Consider the following 25,967-nt stretch of genomic DNA (forward strand, 5'->3'; position numbering starts at 1 on the left):
AAAGCTCATGGAAAAATATTGCTCATCTCCTAAACCTACGTATGGGGACGCGATTGCAACCAGTGCATTCATAAGGTGATGCAATTCTTGGTTACTTACTGTTACATTGAGGCAGAAATACAAAACGACATTATCAAGTCTTGTAGCAACGTACATTATCAACAAAGATGAGTGCTTACCTTTTACAAGGAATAAATATCGCATTTTGAATACGGCGGCAGACAGGAACCTTCTTAGTAGCTGAAGCCTCCATCATAAACAACCCCGAGTGGTTGTAAACTTCTCGATAAAAATGAAAACCAGTTCGTTTTCCCACTAAGCCATTTACGAAGGATGTGGCCATTCATTTTAGTGGAGGTTTTCCGTCACTACACTGTCAAAAAAATAACTAGTTTTCTCTGAAGCAACTAATTCATTCATGCAATCTGCCCGCGGAAGTCTCATCTCTTTTCAGCAGACGAGTTTAAGAACGTCTGTAAAACGTTCTTTTAGTTCAAAATGAAATCAATATGACTCTTGATGTAGTCTATGATTTGTGTTCATGATTCAATGCGCTTACTTCATTTTTATTGAGATATATATTTAAATACATACATCTATTTATCTTCATTATTGGATATTAAATCGTGTCGCCGTTTGTCATGCTTGATATTTTAAGACGTAAAGAAAGTCACGTCTGTTACATCTGCGAGACGTTCTTTTAGTTAAAAATGAAATCAGTATGACTCATGATGTCTATGATTTGCGTTTATTATTCAGTAAGCTTGCTTCAATTTTATTTAGTACAAATTCAAATACATGCATCTATTTATCTTCAGTATTGGATATTGAATCGTATCGTCGTTTGTCACGATATTTTAAGTCGTAAAGAAAGTCACGTCCATTCCTCAATTGCCATGTTATGAAAATAAGGACCCTTTTAGACTTTTTTTGCCGATTCTGATAAATACTGGCAACTTTGCTTAAACTGTCAACAGCAGAAAATGTGATTTATTTGTGGAATAAACTTAGTTATTGGTAAAATATATAAAAAAGCAATTCATCACGGTTACCTCTAAAATGAAGGGGGCCCTGCTATAAAAAAAAAAAAAAAAGCTCTAATAAATACAAGACTATTCCCTAAAAAGTAGACTAATGTTTGCATAGATTAATTTTGTTTTTGCTATTAAAAACTAAATAGCAAATTTCAATAATCATCTTATTTAATTTTATCTCCATATCTTTAAATAAGAGTCGTGTAAAGGAAGGGAATTTAACGAGCAAGAAGAGTTATTTAGCTTATCAAAGACGTGATATTTAAAAAAACTTCGAGAAATCATTATGGGACGGTTATTTTGCTAATTGATAATAATACTCAGTTGGTAATGAGCAATACGAAGTGTTACCGTCATCATTGACAGTTTACGATGGAGAAGTAAGTCCATGTGCATTTTCCTTTCGTAACTAAGCCTAGTGGTTTACGTGTTGCACTTTTCGTGTATTTCCTCGATTGCACCACAAACTGTTTTTGGATTATCGTTGCATATGGTTTGCACTTGCACCCATAATACTTTACCCCCTTTTTTTGTATTAAAATGATCACATACAATAGGCCTACCTACCTACTTCTCCAAGCCTTATCTGTGTAGCCTAGTTCTTCCTTGGGCGAGTCGGTAGAGTTGTGGACTAGCACTCGCTAGGCCCGAGTTCGAGTCTCCGGTCGGCTAATGAAGAATTAGAGGAAATTATTTCTGGTGATAGAAATTCATTTCTCGTCACAATGTGGTTCGGATTCCACAGTAAGCTGTAGGTCCCGTTGTTAAGTAACCAGTTGGTTCTTAGCCACGTAAAATAAGTCTAATCCTTCGGGCCAGCCCTAGGAGAGCTGTTAGTCAGCTCAGTGGTCTGGTAAAACTAAGCTATACTTAACTTTTTTACCTGTGTAGCCTAGGCAAGCTTATGATAATGTCCATGAAACCTGTCATTATAACTTAGGCTGTTTACTTTTTCCACACAGATGTTCCCCTGATTAAGGTACATTTGGCTAAATATACTAATTCGTTTAGGCCTGTGTCGTATGTTTTCACTGCTCTATAGGCCATAATCCAAAAAGCATAGGCTGTGCTTAGGTTAGGTTAGGGTTTTGGGGGGGTTGGTAGCATATCCTTGGACAGTTCCCTCCTTCAGCTCTGCTTTTAGGCCTGGCCTATTAGCCTAACCTAGCCTAGTAGTTAAGAGATTATGTAACTAGGCTATACAGATAGGCCTACTTTGAATTTGAGCCAATTTGAGTTTGCCCTGCATGTCCACAGCGTTTAGCGTTGTCATATTATCCATTTTGTGTTGCTATTCTGTTCATAATTTTATTGTAGGCTGTGTTTTCCAATGTTTTTGTAAAGCAGAGAAAACTTCATTTTGTTTTTCCTATGAATAAATAAACCAATGCAGTTTTCATATTATCCAGTGTTGTTGCTGCATATGCATTTTCCAGATGTCAAGTTTGTGTGCCTTATTATGGATTCAACATAGGCAGTGCAACATATTTTATAGACAGATTAGCTTTGGAGGGGGTTTATGGAGCTTTTCCTTACTTATTTTACCTTAACCTCAAATGAAAGGAAAAGTCTCAAAAAGTCTCAACCAACTATTTTAGGTACTTTGGCTAATTAACCTAACTGTTTTGACGTTTATCTGTTTAGGTACTTTGGCTAATTATACTGATTTGTATATGTTATCTAATATTTCAAAGGTTTATAGTCCAAAACCCAAATAGTGCATGTGTAGGTGGGGGGTTAGGTTAGACCTACCCCACGGGTAGACTTTCAATGACAGCTTAGTTACAACTTTAAATTCTTTTGTTTCTCCTTCCACAGAGGCTATGCAGAACATAGTTTATGTGGGTGACTGATTTTTCTGATAACTTTAGAGGTATATTTAATTTTTACTTTCATTTTGATTGTAATTCCTCCATTAAGGAACATAAAAAAGTTAATTACAGATATACATCCTAACCTAACCTAGAGATGCATCCTAAGCTGACCTAAGACACCAAAGCTTACTGCCAGTTGGAGTTTTTCCTGCTTGTGTTACCTTAATGCGGAATGAAAAAAAAATGCCATTGCCTACTTTCCCTAGCCTAACATGATCTTGGGTTCCAAGTGATCTTACCTTTCAGGGGAAAGTTGGGATGGCTTTGAACCTAGTCTAAAAAAGACACATTGCAATCTTACCTACCCTGGGTAATCACCAGTTTGTTGGGAAATTTTGCCCTGACACTATAATGAACTGCTTCGTTTTGAATCTGCAGACTGCTACAGTTTTGCATGTATGATGCTGCATACTATACCTGGATTCTTAGTGAGGTTTTATTGATTTCAGGCAAGCAGCCACCTAGCTACATTTTGATAATCTGGCAGAACATTTGTTGAAATATTCTAGATTATGCTGGCCTTATGTAACCCTAATTGAAGTTTGTTCTTATCATTATTGTTCTTACTGTAATTATGCAGGAGTATTCTTCACTGCCAGCTGAGAATGTTTGTTGAAGCTTGGTAATAAGGTGTTATAGTGGTAGGTAGGAGAGTAAGGGAATTCCTTCCTCACCTGCCATAAGCCAAGTCTTTCTCTTTGGCAGTGGTTGAGTTTAGATGTCTTGCTACGCTCAGTGTGATTTTGTTTTTTCAACATGGATTTGAACGGGAAAAGTGAGTAAGGGAAGTGCGAAGTACTTGAGTGGGCATTTGGCCGCTTTATGCCTGTGTTAGTGTTATCCGTTGAGGATGTGCTGGCTGGTCTCCTTCGCAGTAGGAGAGCTTTGGGAGGAAACAGAGGAGGGCCAAATATGGTTACTGGTGTCCCCAGGCAGGTATACGTTGCCCATGACAGAGTTGAATCTTTTCAGTACCTTCTTCTCAGATTCCCCTCCCTCTCCCTATGCTGTTTCTGCTCATTCTCCTCTTGCTTTGTTGTAAGGGGCATGCACATGAAGGTAGGTGACCAGAGCATTCCCTGACAGCACCGACGCAGTTACTCATGCCAAGCTCTTCCCAGTGAGCTTGGCCATCAGTGACCACTGCTTCATTGATGGCTTTACTGGAGTACTTGTAGACAAAACTGTCTCTCTACATTCTTCTCTTGTCAAGTTTTGACTGAGAATAGGCTGTTTCTGCTGGACAGATCAGTCATAGATTTCTCTGTACTCTATGCAAATGGTAAAGTGGAGGTGGCAGTGGAGAAGAGGCATCTTGATAACCGGGACACCTTAATCCACTGCATAGTCTTCTTCAGCCCTTCAAGGAATCAAAGAACTGTGACCAAGCATTGGGGCAACCACTATTAATTATGTGGTGAGTATTAAGCAGGGTCACACCTCCTTGAAACCATACCAGGGAGCCCAGGGTTTTTCATGAAATAGCTAATGGTCCCCCCTGTTCTTTTGGCCCTCCTCTCCAGCTACCATGAGTGGGGGATGCCTGTCATGCCATTGGACAATGTGGCAGTGACGGGGGGCAGAGCTCCCAGTAGTCTGTCCTTTAGGATGGTTACAGACTACCTTTCAAGGAGTGTTCTCTCCCATATGAGTTAATGATCCTGTTCTGCAATCCAGGAACTCCCAAGCTGTGGATGATACTGGAAAAGATTGAGTTGGAAGTTGTAATGACCTGTCTCTGACTTTTACAGTCAACTTTTCCTTGTAGGGAGGTCAACTGGAAGCTGGAGACCAGTCATCAACCTCTTCTCATGGAACAAATTTGTGCTAGAGGCTGGGTTTCAAGAGGAAAACAACTCATTCTCTGTTGGATTCAGTCAGTAAAAGCAACTTCATGCTTTCAGTAGATCTAAAGGATGCATGTTTTCAGATACCCATCCATCAGTCTTCCAGGGAGGCCCTCCGTGCCATATGCAAATGGACTTTACCAGTTCAAAGCTCTGGGCTTTAGACCAGCAACTGCTCCTTTGGTGTTCAGAAGTGTTCATTTTGGTGTCTGCTTGGGCCAAATTAAACAGGATAGTTTCTTTGCTTGATCTCAATAACTGGATTAAACAGGATAGTTTCTTTGCTTGATCTCAATGACTGGCTAGGTCTGGAAGAACACTGTGCTCAAAATAAGTGTAAAAACATAAATATCTCACAAAAACATTTAGTAGCTAGAGGCCTATGCTAGCCTAGGTAGTCCATATGTGAGTTTCCTGCTTTTACCAGCCTGAGTGACCAATTCATCTGATGAAAACAGGACACATTGTGCCGGAAATTGTTGTCTTCAACAGAGTACAAATACTTTTACTTTAAATTGAGTATTAGCTGAATTGTCTGCTCTTTGATTTGTGAATGTTGTAATAATACTCCCAACGTTTGAGGGATTTTTTGGAGTTTCATTAATGTAAATGTTATTGGAGTCACAAGTTAGCCGGTTAATCTAGAGCAGCTCTTAAGGAGTTACAAATTGATGTCAGTTTCACATCTATCCTTAAACACAGGTGCTTTATGATAAGGTTATTAGGACATAGGGACATGCAGTGCTACTGACCCTGCCTAAGTAGGTACCACCTACATAAGCGTACATAAGCATACATTAAAAACAAAGTAAGGGATGCTTAGAGAAAAAACAAAAATTATTTGCCTTTAGAGTTTTAACCTTGCAGAGCATCTGTTTTGGCAGAGTGCTGACTTGAAAAGTTAATCTGGACAACTTGACCAAAGTACTAATGATTCTCTTCAAGCTACTTTTTACATTTTTAAACATCAATATATTTAGTTAATGTTTATTAATTTCCTTAGTTAATGCCTTACTACTGTGTAAAACCAGTTATAATTTAGTATTATACATCTGCTAAATGTGGAAATGACAGCCAGGATAGACGCGAGGCTGTTTTGACTAAAGGTGGGGCCAGTTGTTTGTGTGGCTGAGATTAAGCCTGACTTTTTCCAAAGTGGTTTCCAGTCATAAGGCCAAAACTTTGTTTCTATTGTTGCTGGAGTATGTACACCCAGAAACAACTCTCTATTTCAGCCACAGGAAATTGCACGGGAGTGTTCAGAATTATTTCTTTAGCTATACTGTCAGGTTGACCCAGTTGTATGTACTCTACAGTGAAGTGCCTTGAAAGGGAGGTGATACCAAAATGGTATATTGAAAAAATTTGTATGATGGCTATTTTTCCATGCACAGTGCACAAAAGTGATACTTAGAAGGATCAGCATGTGCATTTTAGGCAATTGTAGAATGACGGAAACAGGCTCTGCAGATGAAAACAAACCTAACCTTGCCATGTCCTGATCTAACCAGACCTTACCTTCCTAGCCTTAGTGCCCAAACCAGGGGGAGGGGGAGCTTTGCCCCTCTGGACTCCCCAAGTAGCACTAAACATCAGAAACAATGGACTAAACTTCTACAAATTACTCCATTCTTGTTGTAATTAGAGCTGGAAACAGTGCCAGTATGAAAAAGCTCCTACCACCAGCAATCAGGAACCTACACACTTGACAATCAAGCAAACCTAGGTTGTTGGTGTACATGTCGCTGGCCTTATGCCAGCATTGGTTCTTGCTTTTGGGCAGTCCTTAAACCAAAGTCTGTCTGTACAACCTAGTGATGTGCCAATCACAGAGGTTTGAGCTTGGCCCTTTTGACTTTAGCTGCAAACTGCAAATATATGCTAGTGGAAAAGCATGTGATAGATAAATATATATTCAGTGATAAAATTATAATCTTTTACTTGACTTTAAAATGAAAAAACCCATAAGATAACTAAGATTTTACATAGAAAATGTAAATTTGGGAATACGTTAGAAAAACGTATACCTGATCAAATTGCAGTAGTCGGTTGCCCACCGAACGTCATGTAAATAAGACACTTTTTCACATGACTGTTACTTGAAGAGTTTACTTTTCAAGCAACGTGTCACTGATTATCCAAATGATGCAAGAGTTAAAAATGAATAAATTTCAGTATTGTGCTATGCTGTAGTTTTGAAAGCACTGCTGACCCATGGGAAAAACACAGGAAATAGAGGCGAATGAATGTAAGACGAAGAACAGCAGTTGGTCCCAAATTGCTTATAGTAGTCAGACAAAATCAGTAAAATAAGTGGGTAAACGACAAAAGAGATGAGAAACAAATACATAGTCATTTGGTATATTTTGTGGATTACGTTATGTTCCCATTGGCCACAAAAGGAAGGCTTTTTGCACCAGTCTAACTCCATGCGGGTCCTCTTCCTCCAAAAACTGCAGTGCTATTCTTTCACCAGTCATTGCAGGTATTTCCATAGGGCACATGCCCCTCACCCCTGCTCAGCTCTTTAAGTAAAAGGCCTGCAACTCACCATTGTTCAGACTCTGCATGTCTTTTTAGCATCAGAAGACTGCTCTGCTTATCTCTTCCATGATTTCTCAGAAGGGTGCACCTTACATAGCATATACTGAAGCATGCTTCCTATTAACTTGAGCAGATGTTCATCTAGTATCCATCCACACAGTGAGTGGTCAGTGGATGACCACTGTCCTATTTTTCTTAAATGCATTGTAAATCCTCCCATAAAAACTCCTATGGAGTGGAAGGAAGTGTGGAACAGGGTAAGTACAGGCTGTCCCCAGGTTATGGCGCAGGCTCTGTCCCAGCAGTGCGCTGTAAGTAAAAAATTGCCGTAACCCGAAGCATCATAATTTTAATGGGAATAAATAGCACTTACAGCACTGTAAGTCTGGGTAATGGCACCAAAAAGCAGCTAACGGCACCTTAAATCCACTTCACGGCGCTGAAAAATCGGGGTTAACGGCACTGTGATGCAAGAGGCATACCTGGAACGACGTAACCCAAGCCTGACGTAACCTGGGGACTGCCTGTTCATATAGTCAGAGCGTCATTCTAGGCAAGAATTACAGCTCTTTAGCTCTCACATTTTTAAAAGAATAATACTATAATTTTGTACATTAATTTACATTATTACAATGCATGATCATTTCAAGTTTCCTGAATAGTACACAGTGCATTCTTCCTAAAAGCTTCTCTTGGAGCGAGTACCTGTGGTACCTAAGAAAACTGAGTCATCTTCAAGGTTCTTACAGAGGTTTATTTTTAGTCATGTGAATTATGCTAAAAGAACTATGTTTTTCAATGCCCATTCATGTAAACATTTGCAAATGTACATGGGAAAGAGAGGAACAAAACCTTGGTTAAGTGGTCCATTTCAGCCTCCAGATTCCAAATTCTCCTGCCTTGTCTTCTGTGTTTATGCTCTTAAGTCAAGGCTGACAATTTCATAACAGTACAGTAATTAGTTTTTCACTACAGTTAATATATTTTACCATATTAAGTTTGAATTGCATGCAGTCTGAAAGATAGCAGGCAGACTTCACATCCAAAACACACAAGCCAATTGTCATCAAAGTCTTCAAAACCTGTAAGAGCATGGACATTTCAAGCATCCGCAAGCTTTTAACATTAAATATATATTTATAACTTAAGCCGATGTATTACTGTACTGCGGGAGAATATATTGCCTTGCTGTTGTTAGATTAAGCTGACTCTTTGCCAGCTCACTGAGCACATTGCCGGTTTTTGTTGCAGATAAGCTTAACTGCACTAACAAGTCCTATGCTATGACGCAACTTATAACACATTTCATTACTTCAGAATATCACTTTCAATCTGTTAAGATTGAAAATGACAGGAAGGGGAGATCCAACTTGTATGTGTACTAAATCACCGTAGATGTCTCACTAGTGCTCACCGGTACAGGTTAGTGCCAGGAGTTCGTGCTTCCCCAAGGCAATGCAAAATCACAGACTTGGTATCATAGCCCATAGCCAGTTGCTGCCGCAGAGGAGGGTCTGTGGTGGGTGGTTGGGGAACTTGGCTGATGTTTGCCTGGGCACATCAAGGTAGTGGAGAAATGGAACCAAGCACCTTTCAACTTTTAACTTAAGTGGCCAAGTAACTTAACTGAATTTGAGCTGAAAGCACCCGGAGTGTACCTGTCATTGAACAAATCCACATTACCAGGCAACTTCCTGAAGGCGTAAGACCACCAAACATGATTTGTTTTACTTTACTTTCAAGAAACTATTTACATAAAAGTCTTGTGAAAGAACAACTCAGTAGTTTTGACACTGCTCAATAAGCTATTACTGTAGGCTGATTACTGGTACTTTGTTACCTTGATTATTTTCTGACATCTTTTAGCAACAGGTTGTCAGCTAGAGTTGGAATTATGCCATTGTTGAGTTTTTCTGCAATCCTATTTTTACTGTTATATTGAACTGGTCTATCGCTAGATGATTTACGAGGAGAGTTGTATGCAGTTTTTAACAAGCCAGTTGAACTGGTCCAGTGCCAGAAGATTCATGAGAAGAATTTGACATAATCATCTGAATTCAGCATATGCTTCTCAAGGTGTGCCCCCCAAGAGGTAGGCAGAGTAGTTTTATAAGGCTGAAAAGAAGTGTGGAGTTGAAAAGTGGCCTGGTACTCTTAGAGAACTGAGCTTTGTACTCTAAGAGAGCTGAGCCTTGTACTCTTAGAGAGCTGAGCAGGATCTGTACAGAGTGAGGTATGTGTGCCCCTTGGAAAGACCAGCTGATGGCTGGTAAAAGATGATCACTGCAGTTTTTGAATGAAGAGAACAACCTATGTGGAGCTGAGCTGGTGTAAAATAGCCTTCCTTTGTGGGCAATGGGAACATGAAGTTATTCACAAAATCAGAATTTAGCAAGTCTAGCATACTAGAATGTATGATGACTGCCATTATCGTTAAAGCCAGTAAAGCTTGATATTACAGTGAAAAGAATGATGGTCCTGTGACAGCCAAATTGCAAAGGCAACTTGCAGATGTGTATCTTGTTTTCAGGTGTTTTGTAAGGGGGTGGGGACCCTATGTTTTAATGATGCTGGATTGAAGGCTTTACTTACGGAGAATGAAATTAGGCTATATATACAGGCAGTCCCCAGTTATCGGCAGCCTTGGTATCGGTGATTCGGTTTTATGGCGTTTGTCTAGTGACAACAATAACTGGATTTTTGGTGCTGATACCCACCTGACAGAGGTGTCAATCCTGCTTATCGGCACCGATATTCATCGATTTCCGGTTATCGGCAACTTTTGGTTATCGTCACGCTGTCAGGCATGGAACTCCCCGCTGATAACCAGGGACTGCCTGTGTGTATATGTATATATATGTGTGTGTGTGTATAGTACATGGGGCTAGGAACCTCACCCCTTGAATTCTTGTTGAAAATTGGAAAGGTATTAAATAATGTATTATGGTTAGTCAGATTTATTGGATAGGACAACAGTAATAATCACAAATATGTAGCATGATAGCAGTATGATTATTGACATTTTAATTTATCCATATAAATATATAAATACTGATATATAATTAGATATATTTATCAAACATGGTACTTGTATGAACAGAAGCAACTTCATGTCTAACCTTGGTAATATGAAGAGTTATCAGTTAATTTACTTTTTTCTGTACGATAGTCTGCATAATAAAACGCCCATTGCCCATGTCAGTGATACAAATATTCATTCATTTTCCTGAATAACAGTGTGAATAAGAGCAGATTTTCTAATAGTAAAAAGAGCAATAGTAAGAACAGGTTAAAGGCTCTTTATAGTATAGTGGGTAACGAGGTGGAAAGTGCAGAGAAATTCAGTGGATTTTAAGTAATATCTTCTTCTTGCAAAAACCATCGTTTTCTTCACTGCCCAGTTGATACAGAACAGGAAGAGAATCAGTTCCTTACGGTGTGAACCCTGTGGGAAGAGCCAAGGTGATAAAATTATTTGTTAGATATTGGATCGGGTGTCTTTTTATTCTAGAATTGGTAAAAAGTTGTTAGTAGTGCTTTTGAAAGTTTGTTCTTTTCATTCTACTTAACCTGAAATCGTTGGTTATTAATTTCTGCTTTGTTCTTCCTGCTGAAGGAGTTAGAATGCCAAGAAAAGTGTCAGCTATGTGTTCATTGCAACTCTTCACTCTGTGTTTTGGAATCAGGCAAATGCTTGTTGCCGATATGGCCTAGAAAATCATTTTAGTATGTAATTTTTGTTCATCTTGCAAAAAAAGTCCTGAAAGAATGATTATTGGAGGTATTATAATTAACAAAATATTGTGGAGAAAAGTTAAGTATATCTTAGTTTAACCAGACCACTGAGCTGATTAACAGCTCTCATAGGGCTGGCCCGAAGGATTAGATTTATTTTTACGTGGCTAAGAACCAACTGGTTACCTAGCAACGGGACCTACAGCTTATTGTGGGATCCGAACCACATTATGACGAGAAATGAATTTCCATCACCAGAAATAAATTCCTCTAATTCTTCATTGGGCGGGCAGGAGAGTCGAACGCTGGGCCAACAGCGTGCCAGGCGACATCTCTATCCACCCCTCCAACGAAGAACTAATATATTGAACTACATAGCGTGAGAGGCTTCCATTGTAAAATAGTTCAAAATTCCTTTTAAAATTAAACAAAATTCAACTTGCCTTCATCAACAGAGCTCGTTGATTCACCACCATCTGTAGAATCTAGTTGAATAAAGAAAAAATTATTTTTATAAATAAAAGGAACTTTAGTTATTAGTTTTAATCCCCTTAAAGATCAAATGAATTGAATTTGAATTACTTATGAACGGAGAGATGATGGTAAGTCCATGGCCTGGTATTTAGGTACTATAGAATGTGAGTTGAGTTAGGTACCTGGAAATAGGTCTTAATATTACCATAATCATATCATGGAAAGGAACTATAATTATAATTCCATTGTTTAAGATCAAGGAATTACAAACCCATGATTTTCATAAAGAAATTGCAATGCCCAAAAATTACTATGCCATGCTTTGTATAAAGAATTACTCACCTTTGCCACCAGCAATAATTGTTATCCCACCAGTTGTTGGACCTGGTGGAATGAGATCAGAAAAGTTATGAGGGAAGTGTAATTTGCATGCATGTTCATTATTGGTGATGCTACGCACTCCTTTTCAGTCTGTGTACCATGAATCAGTATACATAAACCCTCTGTATTCGCGGGAGATGCGTACCACACACCCCATCCGCGAATAGTTAAAATCCGTGAATACTTAAAACACTTAGAACTGCCTATTTTGATAGTTCAGACGAAAAAAAGAAACTTCTCAAAATGCTTATACCTGAGTATTTTAATAGTTTTATTGCAAAAAGTGCATTTAGTCATGAAAATGATATGAAAATACAGTAATTGGTGAATATTTCTCAGTGAAAAATACCGTGAATGGGCGAATTTTCCGCAAATGTTTATACACGTTCCACAGAGAAATCCACGGAATAGGTGAGTCCGCGAATCGTGAGACGGCGAATACAGGAGGTTTACTGTAGTACAGCACGTATTTCCATCTTAAAACAAAACACATTGTACATAATATACAGAATAGGTGCGCAAAGCAAAATGTAAACTTATTGGTGGCAAAGGGGAGCGCTCTAAACACAGTTTTAATTTGCAACGATTCCATTTGTTTGTATCTCTGAATGTTTGTAAGTTGAATGTTCGTAAGTAGGGTGGCGTCATATGAAGGTAAGACAGAGTTTGGTTGTAGCACCACTACCTTGTAGACAAATTTTCTTAATTTTCCACAACCATACAATTATTTCCATATCTTCAGAAGGCAGACAAGTTAGCCTGTTGTCTGGTGTTGGTTAGTTTGAGATTCTGATCCTAATTTTCCTTTATCTACTGAAGAACAACCAGTTTATTGATTATCCTGTATTCCGGCTTACCAGGAATTAGAACTTTATAGAACTTGTTAATTATGTACACAATTGTGCCATTATGCATCTGCAATGTATATCTGCTTATAATAATTTTCTTCAGTATGGTGACTATAATGGAAAACCTCTGCTTTATATATCTGCTTATAATCAAATTCTGGACTATGGTTATCCTACTATTACGGATAACCTCTTTAATATATATCTGCTTATAGTAATCATATTCTGGAGTATGGTGACTCTTATGCATAACCTCTTTAATATATATCTATATCTGCTTATAGTAGTCATATTCTGGAGTATGGTGTCTGGTATGGATAACATCTTTAATATATATCTGCTTTAGTAATCATATTCTGGAGTGTGGTGACTATTACGCATAACCTCTTTAATATATATCTGCTTATAGTAATCATATTCTGGAGTATGGTGACTATTACGCATAACCTCTTTACTATATATCTGCTTATAGTAATCATATTCTGGAGTATGGTGACTAGTATGGATAACATCTTTAATATATATCTGCTTATAGTAATCATTTTCTGGAGTATGGTGACTATTATGCATAACCTCTTTAATATGTATATCTGCTTATAGTAATCATATTCTAGAGTATGGTGACTATTATAGATAACCTCTTTAATATATATCTGCTTATAGTAATCATGTTCTGGGGTATGGTCACTATTACGGATAACCTCTTAAGTATTTATCTGCTTACAGTAATCATATTCTGGAGTATGGTGACTATTACGGAAAAATGTGACTAAGACGTACTCACCATTTTCACCAGGTGTTGTTGCAGCTGGGGCTTCTGTAGTACCTGTAAATATGCAAAAAAGCAGTCACACTCTGATCATGAGCTTAACAAGACACTTCAGGGCAGAGGGACATGTCATCTCTTCCCAGTGTCTGACTTGACAATTAAAAAGGTAAGAAAAGTAAGTTTTACAAACTAATTGTTCAAATAGACATCACTGTTCCACAACGATTGCTCGTAATGTCTTCTGATTAAGATCAGCCTATGTCTGAAAAGGGTTTACAGGTTCGTTGAGAGAAGGTATGAATAGTTAAGACCAAAGTACAGGAAGAAAAATGGTGAGTCTTTGATAGGCCAAATTAAACTCCCTGTAGGTTTGGGTCTAGCATATATGTAATCTCTCCCTTTTCAATTGATGATTGTCCTCCATAGGGGGTTAGTTCTGTCAGTGCACTACTGTAGGCATTGCTTAAGGTTCTTTGCAGCGTCCCTTCAGCCCCAAGCTGCAAGCTCATTCATCCTTTAACTGTACCTCCGTTCATATCATCTTTCTTCCACCTTGCTACCCACCCCATCCTAACATGCTTCATGGTGCAACTGTGATGTTTTTCTCCTGTTACACCTTTCAAACCTTTTACTCTCCATTTCCCTTTGAGCACTGAATGGCCTCATAGGTACCAGTACTTGGCCTTTGGCTGAAATTCTATATTCTATATATAAAATGATGATTGTCAACCTGTGGCCTTTGAATCTATACAGCCTTCGCTTGACGTTCTTTTCCCACAATCTGTCATTCTGGGCCACCAGACAGTTGGGAAGAAACTTCAGATGGATTTTTCCAAATATTTTTCTTATATCTTCCTTAAGTTCCACTTTTCTTAAATAGAATTTTCATATATTTTATGATGACCATCAATTTTATCTTTACTCTCCAGTTGCTTCTCAACTCTCACTTTTCTTCAAAACATTTCCAGTAGAGTTGCTAGGAAAACCAACCAAAGCTTCAGCATTAGTAAGCCAACATTTTCCCCTTTCCTATATGTATGATCGTATGTTTCTCTCATTCTAATTAGCCAGAAATGGTTGTTTATTAACATCTGTTCTTGATCTTCTGCCTAAACCAGCTAAAATCTAATTTCATTCAGTCTTCAGGAACAGCGTGTCAATCAAGATTAAACTTTTTTTATTACTTTTCACTTTATCATTTAGATGTGAGCAATTATAAGTCATAAGTATGGTCCAGAAAATTGTACACTCTTAGAATATTTCTTGAGAGTTGAACTACTAAGTGTTTGCTTTAACAAACAGTTTGATGTTGCGACAAGATGTTTTAAAATTTAAAAGAAAAAAGGGGGTACTTGCCTTCATTACCAGAGTTTGTTGATTCACCACCGACTGTAGAATCTAGTTGAATTAAGAAAAAATCATTACAAAAAGAGGAACTTAAATCATTAGCTTGAAGTCCAATTGTTTTTCTTCAGGAAATTACAATCCTGTGGTTGTTTCTTATCAATAAACTACAATCCCATGGTTCTTATCAAATAATACAATGTGGATTGGAATATAGTAGGATTCAATTCATCAGAGAAGCAAAATATGAAGATAAAAATAGCCAAGAGGGCTGAACCATCCATGACCTGGAGATTCTTCTGTCATCTGTTCTTGAACATTGCAGGAAAATTGTTTGTGCAACTGAATTATACTCACCACCGTTTTCATCGGGCGTTGTCGTTTCAGGTGGAGGGTTTGTAATGCCTGTCGGAAAATGAAAAGCAGTCACACTCTTCTCTTAAACGTGACTGGACATGTGAGGACAGCAGCCTGCCAGCACCTGCCAGTGGCTGCCTTCCCCACTGTCAGTAAGTACAATAAACTTGATGAAAAATTGGTTCAAGTAACTTTCAACATAAAACAATGAACCCTCATAATATGTCTTCCAGTTGAGATAAGAAACTTTTGCTGACAATGAAGTTTACTAGTTTGCTTAGGGATAATTTAATTATTTAAGACTAAGCTACAAAAAACTGAGCCTCCAAATTGGCTGGCCAAATTAAAATCCCAAAGGTTTGGATCTAGTATGCAGTATATGAAATCCCTCTCTTCCCAGTTGATGACAAGGAGCTAATAGCCGTAGAGGCGAGGCAGTTGCAGCTTTTGATATTTGAATCTAGATAGCCTTCATTATGCATTCCTTTCTGGATATACAGAATGTCATTTTAAGCCACTAAATGGTTGGAAAGAAACTTTACATGACCTTTTCCAGTTACACAAATGTGTCCATCAATCTCCAAATTTAAGAAAGCAGTTTTTTATGCTTCATTAGGACAGTTGGTTTCATCTGCAATTTCTAACTTGATTTAGTCTGCTCAGGTGTAATTCTGATCAAACCAAGTGTCTCTTTTTCTGAATCGGAATGTTTCCAGTTGCATTTCTGGTAAAACCAAGCAATATTGTGTTCATACATGGATTATTCTCCTCATTATAACTTTTCACTCTACACAAGGGATGATCATTCCATGTCAATTCTTTTGAAAGCTTTACTAAACCAGGCAAACTCTACTCACAAAAGTCATTCACACTTGCCACCTGAAAAAGGCATAAGATATTATTGATTCCATCAACTCTTGTCCCTTTTATTAATCAACTCTTTGCAATCATTGTTAGGCGTCCATTAACCCCACCAAGTCTTGTATATTCCAGTTTTGCCACCCTTGAAACGTCAACATTTGGCAAACCTTCAAAATGCTCCGTCCAGCAGGACATGGTTGCACTATCCTCTGGTATTTTGTGCATCATTTGCCATTCTTGTAAAATGCATTTGAGATATCCCATTTTTTCCTTCATTGTGCCACTAGCACAGAGTCAGTTCTATATTACAGTATTCTTTCCTATGTGCCTACTACTCTGAACACTCCTTGATACCCCAGAGACCCTATCTAAGAGGCTGGCTTAATCTTGAATAGCTACGATGTACACTTTTCAGACTCCCTCCTAATTTGGGATGTGATATATGAAGTATTTAACACATACAGTAAAGTCAGACAGTATGACTTACAAGATTCGGCCGTCACTCCTGTTGAGGTCCATCCAAGTTCTTCCTTACACTCATACTCATCGCAACCAAAGTACCGTTTACTTCCGACTGGGAAGGAAAGGCCATTCCCCTGGGGATTTCCAGGTGTCTGGGGAAGTGCACATCCAACTGGAATAATGTATAAAATCTGTAAAAGTGATTAAATTTAAGCTCTCAGAATTGCAAAAAAAAAATAATAATAATAATCCAGTGAGATCAAGCAAGACCTTCAACATACCCATGATCAGTCCAGTCCCAGTGCAGAGGTAGTGAACTGCATTGCCTTCTGGTGGGCCACCAGTGCTAAGTTGGACCACAAAATTATCGCCAACGGTGTGCCACTCGTCATTGTACGTGCAGCCTGTCAAAGGGAAAGAGATGCAGATTAGTTTCGACAGTGATAATTTACTTTGTAATATGAGTAATCCATGTGGAAAGGCAAAGGGTTAGAGAGCCACTAACCACCAATAGGAGAACATATCGATGTAATCAAGATGACTCAGTAGACAACACAGTGTCAGTTACAAACAGCATAAGTGTTGGTACTATATACAACGGTCAGTATCAGAGTGTCGGGTTGTTTGGATGAGTCCACAGGTCCACAACAGAATTTTTCCTTCAACTGCTTGCCACACTTACAGGCACATTGGAATAGTGGACTGTGTTGACATAAGACCAGCTTCATTTGAGTAGTGTAAGTAAAACTTAAGTCATGACTATGGTGTCAGCACTTTTGAAAACACTCATTGTTATTACTACAGAAGACTTCAGCATCATTAAGCTGCCTCTTTTGGTTTCTTGAATAACTGGAGGTGAACTACCAAAAGAGAGAAAGAAAACCTTTGTTTTCATTGATTGCCCAGTCACTTTCAAATGACTTATTAATTATCCTATAAAAGTACCTTTGAACACCTCAACTCCAGCTTTAGTGAGTCAGAATATAAACAGTTGCCTGATTGAATGGCAAAATTAGCAATAGGGTCTCAGTTCATTGAGCAAAGTTCAGACCACCACACCAGTCCTTACCCCACCTCTGAGCTGCCTTTCAGCAAGTACCTCTGATGGCATAAGGCCTGGTTAATCTTACCCAACTGCTACCACAGAGAGAATGTGTAGGAAGATTATTAGTATTATATTTTATTAATAGGATGGCTGAAAGATCTCATCGTAAATGAGCAGTGACATTACTAGCAGCAAGACCAAGTTTAAGAAGTAGGACAGCCAAGACAAAAGAAAGCAAAGGGAACAAAGTGAAAAGAAAAAGGTAGGAGCAGTGCAGGTGTGAACCTTTGTTGTTCAGGTCCCATGTAAACAGTAGCATCCTCTGCAGAATTTTTTCCAGTCCCACTTTTTTCTGCAGAAAGTAGAAGAGTGAGAAATGTGACCAATGAAGCCTGTTGTTCATCAAGCACCTGTAGACAGCACCATCTTTTAGAGCATGGAAGAAGAAAGAAAGAAAGAAAGTCACCAATGAAGCCACAGTTTCTAAAGCACACAGACCTCCAAAGTTGCCACCAGGGTTGCCACCAGGGTTGCCGCCAAAGTTGCCACCTGGGTTGCCACCAGGGTTGCCGCCAAAGTCACCACCAGGGTTGCCGCCAAAGTCACCACCAGGGTTGCCGCCAAAGTTGTCTCCAGAGTCACCAGAGGCAAGGTTGAAGCAGAGAAACAGTGCCGTTAAAAGCTGTAGTAGGTTTTGAGCCATGGTGGAGAAAGAGGAGGCTTCTTCAGAGTCTCACTGGATGTCTACAAGGGAAAAAACTCGACTGAGCACGTGTCGATCTGTTGTTTGCCTTTATAGCTTGCCAGGCGTGTCACATGGCCAAGCTTGGCTGTTTGGACTAACCTTTTAAACCGTCGAGACTGTGTCAGACTGTAAAGGTCGAAGTTTGTTCGATTCTGTGGCTATCAAGTCCACGAATCATTGTGGATTTAAAAATGCAGTCTTTTCTCAAGTGTATTGGCCTCCTGGTGGATATTGTTTTATTATCATTTCGAGTAAGTTTCCTGTTGGAATATCTTTCAGAAAACATTTTCTTTTCACATCATTTTTCAAAGCAAGCCTCCGTGTACCGTTTAGAACAGCTGCGTCTTAGTAAACTGAACGTCATAACTGAACACTTGTGTCACTGTTAAATGTTAGATATCTGAGTTTCCAAGAAAATTATTTTCCACGTATGCTATGCAAGAAAGGTCAAATACCAGTCGAAGAGTGTACTAGACAGTGGCTTTATAGCTAATGATAAATCGAAGCATTTTCTGAAGCACAAGGGATTTGAACAAGCAGAGTCTAGGGAGATGAACTTTAACCTAAGAAAAGTCTAGGGAGATTGATTTTCTTAAAGATAGAAAAGTCTAGAAAGATGTTTTTAACAAGGGAAGTCCAGATAATGTTACACTATCTCATCTTGACCAATTTTTCCACCATCATTGACTGGATGCAGATATGTATATGCATATGTATACATATACATATGTATACATACACATTATTAATAAGAAGATGAACCCTATTCATATGGAACAAGCCCACCAAAGGGGCCATTGACTTGAAATTCAAGCTTACAAAGAACACGGTGTTCTTTTCAAAGAAGCAACAGAAGAAGATAATAGGAAATGCAGAAAGAAGAGATTAGATATTAAATAGAAAAGAAAAATAATTAACAAAATAAATGTGAATAGATGAAATTAAGTATATAAATTATATATATCACTGTATATATATATATATATATATATATATATATATATATATATATATATATATATATATATATATATATATATATATATATATACACACAGGAACTCACCTATTGTTGCACTTACTTCCGTTCACTCACACGATACTCAGGATGAAATGAATGGTCAGGCATAGAAGGGAAGATGGAATGGCCAAAAATATAAATAAATAAATAAATAAAAAATAATCCATATCAATTAAGGACTTTAAACTTGTAGATGCTAAACAAAAAAGTTTTGCATATAACAGGTTGACGTTAATGGTAATTTCACAAGTTATTAGATTTTCATCATCTTTATTTTCATTTCAGAAGGCCCGGGTTTCAGGTATCATTTTGGTTCCATTTGCCAATTGAAGATTATATTTCTTCTGCGATATCTCCTTCTCTCGTGCCACAATTAATTTCTTAAATTAGATATATCTTCATTTTCATCTTGGATGCCGCTTAGAGGTTTTATACCGTCAGTGCACCTCCTGCGGTACACTGTAGGTATTACTTAAGGTTCTGTGCAGTGTCCCTTTGTCCCCTAGCTGCAATCTCTTTCATTCCTTTTACTGTACCTCTGTTCATATTCTCTTTCTTCCATCTTACGTTCTGCCCTTTCCTAACAGTTGTTTCATACTGCAAATGTCGCGGTTTTCCTCCTGGTACACCTCTAAAACCTTCTTACTCTCAATTTCCCTTTCAGCACTGGATGACCTCATAGCACTTGACCTTTGACCTAAATTTTATATTCCTATTCCTTTTCGTACTTCAATTAGCAAAATGCTATTCTACAAGCGTGAGGGGCATCATTAGAGAAAGAAATAGTCCAGTACAGAAAAGGAGATTGAGAAGTCAAGAGTATACTGTGAAATTATAATTTGACTTAGGCAGTCTGAATGTGTCAATAAACACTTGCTGACAGGTGGCACCAAATGTCAGGCGAGCTTATCGAAATGTCAAATAAAATTTGTTTCAGACACTTGTATGACATTCTAAATACCAAGGTGATGGCATTTAAGATCTCCCTCGTTAGCCTTAATTCATAAATGGAATTGATACTTGATGGTCACATCTGAAAAATCCAGAGAAATTTTTTGTATTTTTCAATTGCACTATTTTCTTCTTAACTTCAACCTGTTAACAGAACTGTCAACTGGCTCCTTATCTTTTTTAAAATGAGAAATTGTTTCAAGATGCTGACTATAATAATCCCACACACACACACACACACACACACACACACACACACAGAAGAAGAAGAAGAAGAAGGTCCATACTCTGATCATTTATCAAATGTGACCAGTTTTCATAGGTTTCCAGTGTTTGGGTCCCATCCACAATAAATTCTTTACTATTATTTTGGAGTTTATTTGAATAAATAGCACCAGTTAATATGTTATAATTTTGTGGATCCACTTTTTACACACACGCACACACACACAGACTCTTCTCCTGAGCTTAATCCCCAGTCAGGGTTGCTGTTTTTAATGAGCTGTCTGTAGCTGCTTCTATCTTGTGTCCTCCTTTTTCCTTTGTCTCTTGTGTCATCTTGAATGAAGTCTCTCCATCTTCTCTTGGCCTTCCTCTTCTTTTTGTCCTTAGCACTTCCATTTCCTTGCTTTCTCTTGCAGCATGATTCTCTTCATCTCTCCTCCTTATCAGATGCCCAAACCATGTTAATCATGACCTTTGGGGCTTTCTTTGACATTTATAAGACTCTTGCTGATCCCCTAATGTCTTCATTTCTCATGCTGTCTCCCCTCGTCACTCCACTCATCCATCTGAAGAAAGCTTAATGACAGAATATGTTCATGTGACACTGCCTTACTCTCTCCCCAGACAGGTCTTCCTCTCCTTGAACGATACAGAAGAACTGGTCAAGGAATGGCTGCTACAGGAGGTTCAACAATACTGAGCTCCATAACAAGAATAATAGCAGCTGACAAATCTGTGACAGAGCCTATAGCCATAGCCAAGTGGTCCAAAAAGGTATGTACAGTGTTGCATGATTTGTTTTAGAACATTCTGGTTTTACTTAACAATTATATTGTTTGTTCTTTCATGTATTATCAGCAATGGTGCACATGTGGTGGTGGCAACATGATACTTCCATTCTAGTTTTGATTTGCAGTTATCCTTAAGTAGATAATAGTTTTCAGCAGTGCTGTTTTTTAATAGTTTTTGCTTTAATTTTAATGTATAACATATTCACTTTAATTGTTGGGATTTTAATGTACTACATATTCACTTCAGTTGTAAATATTTGGTTAACTCATTCAGAAGCCACTCCCCTCCCCACCTCATATCTAACATAGAGTTGCAAATTAGTGAGAAGCCATACCTTTAGGGTTTGGTTAGGTGGAAAGAAGAGTCCAAATCTGCCCCCGCCCCCTCCCATTTTTGTTCTTTTTATTTTCTTCTGTCATTGATTTTCAGTAAAGCTGATAAATATCTGCAACCAATATACTGCAGCTAATTGTGACTGAGAGAGTGATTTAGAGATGTATTTATATTCTGCCTCTACTATACATGGCTTGTCAAAAACCACTAGAAGCTTCAGTAACATTGACTAAATATATTTACCATGAACTAAGAAAAAAACTTAATACAGGAATATTAGTTTCCCAATGGAGCCCTCAATTTTCATTACAGATTACAGGGTTGTAGTCTGTATTGTGTTTACCAAGCATTTCTGACGACAGTGGATGTTAATCCCAAGAATCATTCACCTACTGGCCCATTACTAATTATGATGTTAATTGCTATATCAGCACGACTAGGATTCTTGAGAAGAAAACTTCCAAGAGCTAGTCAGTTTCAAATTTTCGCATGCACATACTGGATCCAAAGATTGCCTCATGGTGTGGTGCTAGGCAATATTTAAAATACTGCCTCGAATAAATATACATTTTTATGTAAGTGTAAACTTGATACTCTATTGTATCATGTAGTTGTTTGTTCTTACATTACAGTTTATTTTATCTTTAAAAATAAGCATTGATATGGAAGTTAAATCTAATGGCATTTTTTATATGGATGGATCTTAATGCCATAGACGTATGGTGTATGGACGTGTTGTATGGCTCTTATCCATAGTTTTGATACTATATTGTACCGTGTATTAAGTTTATAAACTAAATAACTGGCATTCTGATCTGGAAAGTGGTCCTCCCCTTAACTGCAAAAATGCCATCTGACCAACCTCCAACCACTGAGCCAGTGACCAAGCCACTTCATGGCACCTACCTGCTGAATAAAATGTTTACAGAAAATGCATGCAAATGGACAAGTTACTCCCATGAAAAAAGGAGAATGACACAAACATGATGGAAATCCTCTTTCATTTCTTTACTAATCAAACACTGAAATGGAGGAAACCATCCATAGGATAAAACCAGTCCAGCAAACTCTACGTCAGGTAGGGTAACAGTGAAGAGCCGCTACCAACGTTGAATCCTGGATGAAGTGATGGTGGTTTACAAGGAAGAGTGGGTGAAGGGGTTCAGTTTAGATACTCAGAGGGAAGGCCCTCTGCAGAATTATTGGAACTCAAGTTAGCAATCTACAGCGGGGCTCTTGCTTGGTGCACCATCTGCTCTTACTTTGGAATGTGGTTGGTATAGGGCATAGGCTATACACTGGCAAGGCTGCAAGTGATTTTCCAGAGTTTGGTGCTACAGGTGGCCAGCAGTGCTTGAGGAAGGCCAGAGATGATACTGATTAGGACAACATTTTTGATTGGTCGGATGAATATGGTGGTGATCGTGATTATCAGACCATGGACAACAAGGAGATTACCGCTGCTGAGATTGTTACCCAGGATACCAATGACGACAAGGGATGACGTCTGCACTTCCCTTAATGTCCAGTTTTAGCAAGGCTCATGACTGAGTCCTCACCAAGTTTGATAAATACCCCAAGTATGACAAGGAATGGTTAAGCAAAGGTTATTCAGTTCGGTCCGTTATGATACGACAGATATCCTGAAGCTCCTGCAGGGACAATCCATTCATCAGAGTAGGCTCAGGGATTTCTTTGGTACTGCTCCCTCACAGCATCTTAGTGCATCACCATCAGGTCCTCCAGTAGTCAGATCATCTGCATTGGAATCACTAGGAAGCAGACCATTTGGCATCATTGTTTCAATGCCACACTTCTTGATATTTTCATGCTTCCGCTGAGTCACTTTGCACATCCCTCCCACATTTTCCCGAGATGTAACCAAGCACCGGGATCTTTCCCTGAAAAAAGTGGGATGCCATATCTCAAAAACTAAACGTAGAAGTTTCTTGAAAATAATCTCGTTATGTTTCTCACACCCAAATTACTAGTGAGGTATTAACCTAACCTAACTAACCTAACCTAGGACACGGCAAAAAACTGGGCTGGTACAATATTAGCGTACATCTCAGGAATTAGCGTCCCTTCCCCTGAGGATAACCCTTGATGTTTTCCACACCATCGTCTTGTTCCTTTATCTTTATGGAAGCCAAATGTATAAAGAAAAGTGATTTTAGATTATGGCAGGTTCATATTAAGCTGTCATTGCTGGTAAAAGTTGTAGAGCAAAATTAATTAAACGGGTACCTTTTGGATTACAAACTTGAACAATCACAGTATGTAGTTTCTAGAACAAAAGTCATCATAATATTAAAGTATGTGTCAGAACTTTTCAGTTTAAAAATGCATTCTAATAAAGATGTTAAAACCGTTAATTAAGAACTCTAAGAGTTTTTGTTGCATAAAAATTTGCAGTCATTTGCTTTTAAGTCGTAGATTGTGCATGTGTTTGGTAACGACTAATGCTTGAAGGCCCTCAAGTTATTTGGTCGTTTCATATAATTAAGAAATATTCTTTGGGAGTTGAATTTCAAGTCAATGGCCCCTTTGGTGGGCTTGTTTCATATGAATAGGGTTCATCTTCTGAATATAATAAGAATAATCAACGTTATGAAAACTAATGAAAAGAATTCATCTTTGAAACAGATTGAAGAGTTTCCTCGCAATGGGCCAAGAAGATCAATGATCGATTGATTTTTTCCCCCCTTGAAGCAGCGTCACATATTAGCCTGAATTGGTGACCGAAATGAAGTTACCCTGGTATTTTATATTGTTATTCATAACAGTGTGAGTATGATGATAGTTATACGTACTTTACTGAGATTGATTCGTAAGAAAAGTATTAGGTTATCGTTAATATATCAGTGTAGTTCGTTGAAGTAGTGAAATATTAATTAAGTTTTTAGTTTGCGTCTTTCACAGATGGTTTTCTCCATTACTTCAGTGGCAGAGAGAAAAGAGAGAGAGAGAGATTAAACCATTCTCTTCTCAGTCAGTACACCTGTCCGCCTCTGAGTCAAAGTAATCGATGTTCCTACAATTCACCACTTTCCTTTGTAATTACCTTGGTACTACATATATAGTTATTACTGCTGCTTCTAATTTTTTTTTATGTAGTTTTAAGTTTCCCGACGACTAAGAATTTTAGAGAAAACCTTTTAAGATCCAATCATTGAAAGTCTCCCTTGCTCATAGTACTAGATCCAGAACGATGATATGGCAACTTGTAGCCAGGCAGCATGTAGAGTGCTGCACCAAATGACAAAGCTTTTTATGTAAATATAAACTCGATGAAGTATTTTGGGATGTATTTCCGTTCTCTAATTTAGCATATATTCATTAGCAGCTAAGTTCACATTTTAAAAGACGAAATGCGAGCTGTTGAAATACAGTTATTGTGACAACTGTACGAGGTATGTGAGTGACATGCTGTTGCCTTGGTCAAACTGAAATATATAAATCGGAATGCTTCTGGAGCAAGAGCCCGTGCTACCTGTAAGGAAGCTTCGTGTGCCTGTTCATAATCAGAAAAATTTTAAAAATCGATGAGGTATTTCTGATCGATAATGCTGTTTCAAAAAGATAGGGACAGAATTCTTAACATCTCGCTCTAAACAGAAAAACGGGCAACTGAGGTAATTCCTTCCTTTTTCTTCTCTTTGTTACAGAAAATACCATCTTTTCTGTGATGTATTCTGCCAAAACTTACTGTCGAGTATATTTTTTATATGAAAACTGTAAGAAAAATCTCTTCTGCCACATTTAGATTCACGAAGCATATCCAAATATTCCATAGCTTTTCGTTCAGCCGTAAGAGCTGTTCAATACCAATTTTTTTCAATTTCTTTGAGACAAGAAGTTTACAGGCATAATTGATTTATTTCAGATTACATGAAGATAATTTTATAATAAGTAGATTCTTCTTGAATCCATTTCTAGCTTCAGAAAATTAAAAGAAATGTTCATTGGCTTTGGCAGCCAGTAATCGTTGCACTGACTAACCCTTGACGTCATACTCGCATCCGACACATTTGTTCATCTATTATCTATCGCCAGCAGTCAAAGTGGATCACCTGAGAACAAGTAGATGAATTATTAATGCTGTGTTCCCTTTCATTACTAAATATCACTAGAGATGAGTAATAAGACAGATAGAATTCTTATGAACTTTTAAGATGAACTGTGGAACGCCAGCTTATGATTTTAGGCCTATAAACAAAAAAATCGATTTTACCATTGAGCACCAAAAGTTATAGATAATACATTATAACTTTAACCAGATATTTCGTCTACTGTTGCTCGGCACATCTTACAATGTTTTCCCT

The 25,967-nt window shown here is 38.1% G+C and overlaps 2 protein-coding genes across 6 annotated transcripts; one reads left to right on the top strand and one right to left on the bottom strand.

The window, feature by feature from the left end:
* Positions 1 to 1,298: 1,298 nt before the first annotated feature.
* On the top strand, positions 1,299 to 24,429 carry LOC136851484 (uncharacterized). 2 transcript variants are annotated; one of them, XM_067125593.1, is made up of 4 exons: positions 1,299 to 1,414; positions 13,534 to 13,681; positions 21,142 to 21,291; positions 24,289 to 24,429. In XM_067125593.1, exons 1-4 carry the CDS (start codon positions 1,407 to 1,409, stop codon positions 24,334 to 24,336), a joined length of 354 nt encoding a protein of 117 aa, XP_066981694.1. In that variant the 5' UTR covers positions 1,299 to 1,406; the 3' UTR covers positions 24,337 to 24,429. The 2 variants fall into 2 exon arrangements, with proteins under 2 accessions (XP_066981694.1, XP_066981695.1); XM_067125594.1 differs by having other exon boundaries at positions 13,534 to 13,672; positions 24,289 to 24,422.
* On the bottom strand, positions 10,241 to 18,397 carry LOC136851483 (uncharacterized transmembrane protein DDB_G0289901-like). Of its 4 annotated transcripts, none has more exons than XM_067125590.1 (9): positions 18,086 to 18,397; positions 16,812 to 16,934; positions 16,556 to 16,702; positions 15,208 to 15,255; positions 14,863 to 14,904; positions 13,522 to 13,563; positions 11,851 to 11,892; positions 11,478 to 11,519; positions 10,241 to 10,744 (listed from the first exon to the last, which is right to left on the bottom strand). In XM_067125590.1, exons 1-9 carry the CDS (start codon positions 18,276 to 18,278, stop codon positions 10,731 to 10,733), a joined length of 693 nt encoding a protein of 230 aa, XP_066981691.1. In that variant the 5' UTR covers positions 18,279 to 18,397; the 3' UTR covers positions 10,241 to 10,730. The 4 variants fall into 4 exon arrangements, with proteins under 4 accessions (XP_066981691.1, XP_066981690.1, XP_066981693.1 ...); XM_067125589.1 differs by having other exon boundaries at positions 18,074 to 18,379; XM_067125592.1 differs by lacking the exon at positions 11,478 to 11,519.
* Positions 24,430 to 25,967: the final 1,538 nt, after the last annotated feature.

The sequence above is a fragment of the Macrobrachium rosenbergii genome, chromosome 23 (assembly GCF_040412425.1).
Source record: "Macrobrachium rosenbergii isolate ZJJX-2024 chromosome 23, ASM4041242v1, whole genome shotgun sequence".
Taxonomy (NCBI): domain Eukaryota; kingdom Metazoa; phylum Arthropoda; class Malacostraca; order Decapoda; family Palaemonidae; genus Macrobrachium; species Macrobrachium rosenbergii.

Bases quoted from the DNA above. Each gene is read 5' to 3' on its own strand.
- LOC136851483 (XM_067125589.1), bottom strand. From the start codon at position 18,278: ATGGCTCAAAACCTACTACAGCTTTTAACGGCACTGTTTCTCTGCTTC. The intron at 16,703-16,811 runs GTATGTTGAAGG...ACATTATTCCAG, and splicing joins TGGGACTGGACTGATCATGG to TTGGATGTGCACTTCCCCAG. The intron at 15,256-16,555 runs GTAAGTCATACT...ATTTTCCGACAG, and splicing joins AGGAGTGACGGCCGAATCTT to GCATTACAAACCCTCCACCT.
- LOC136851484 (XM_067125593.1), top strand. The intron at 13,682-21,141 runs GTAAGTTTTACA...CTCTCTCCCCAG, and splicing joins CAATTAAAAAGGTAAGAAAA to ACAGGTCTTCCTCTCCTTGA. The intron at 21,292-24,288 runs GTATGTACAGTG...TCTTTGAAACAG, and splicing joins TAGCCAAGTGGTCCAAAAAG to ATTGAAGAGTTTCCTCGCAA.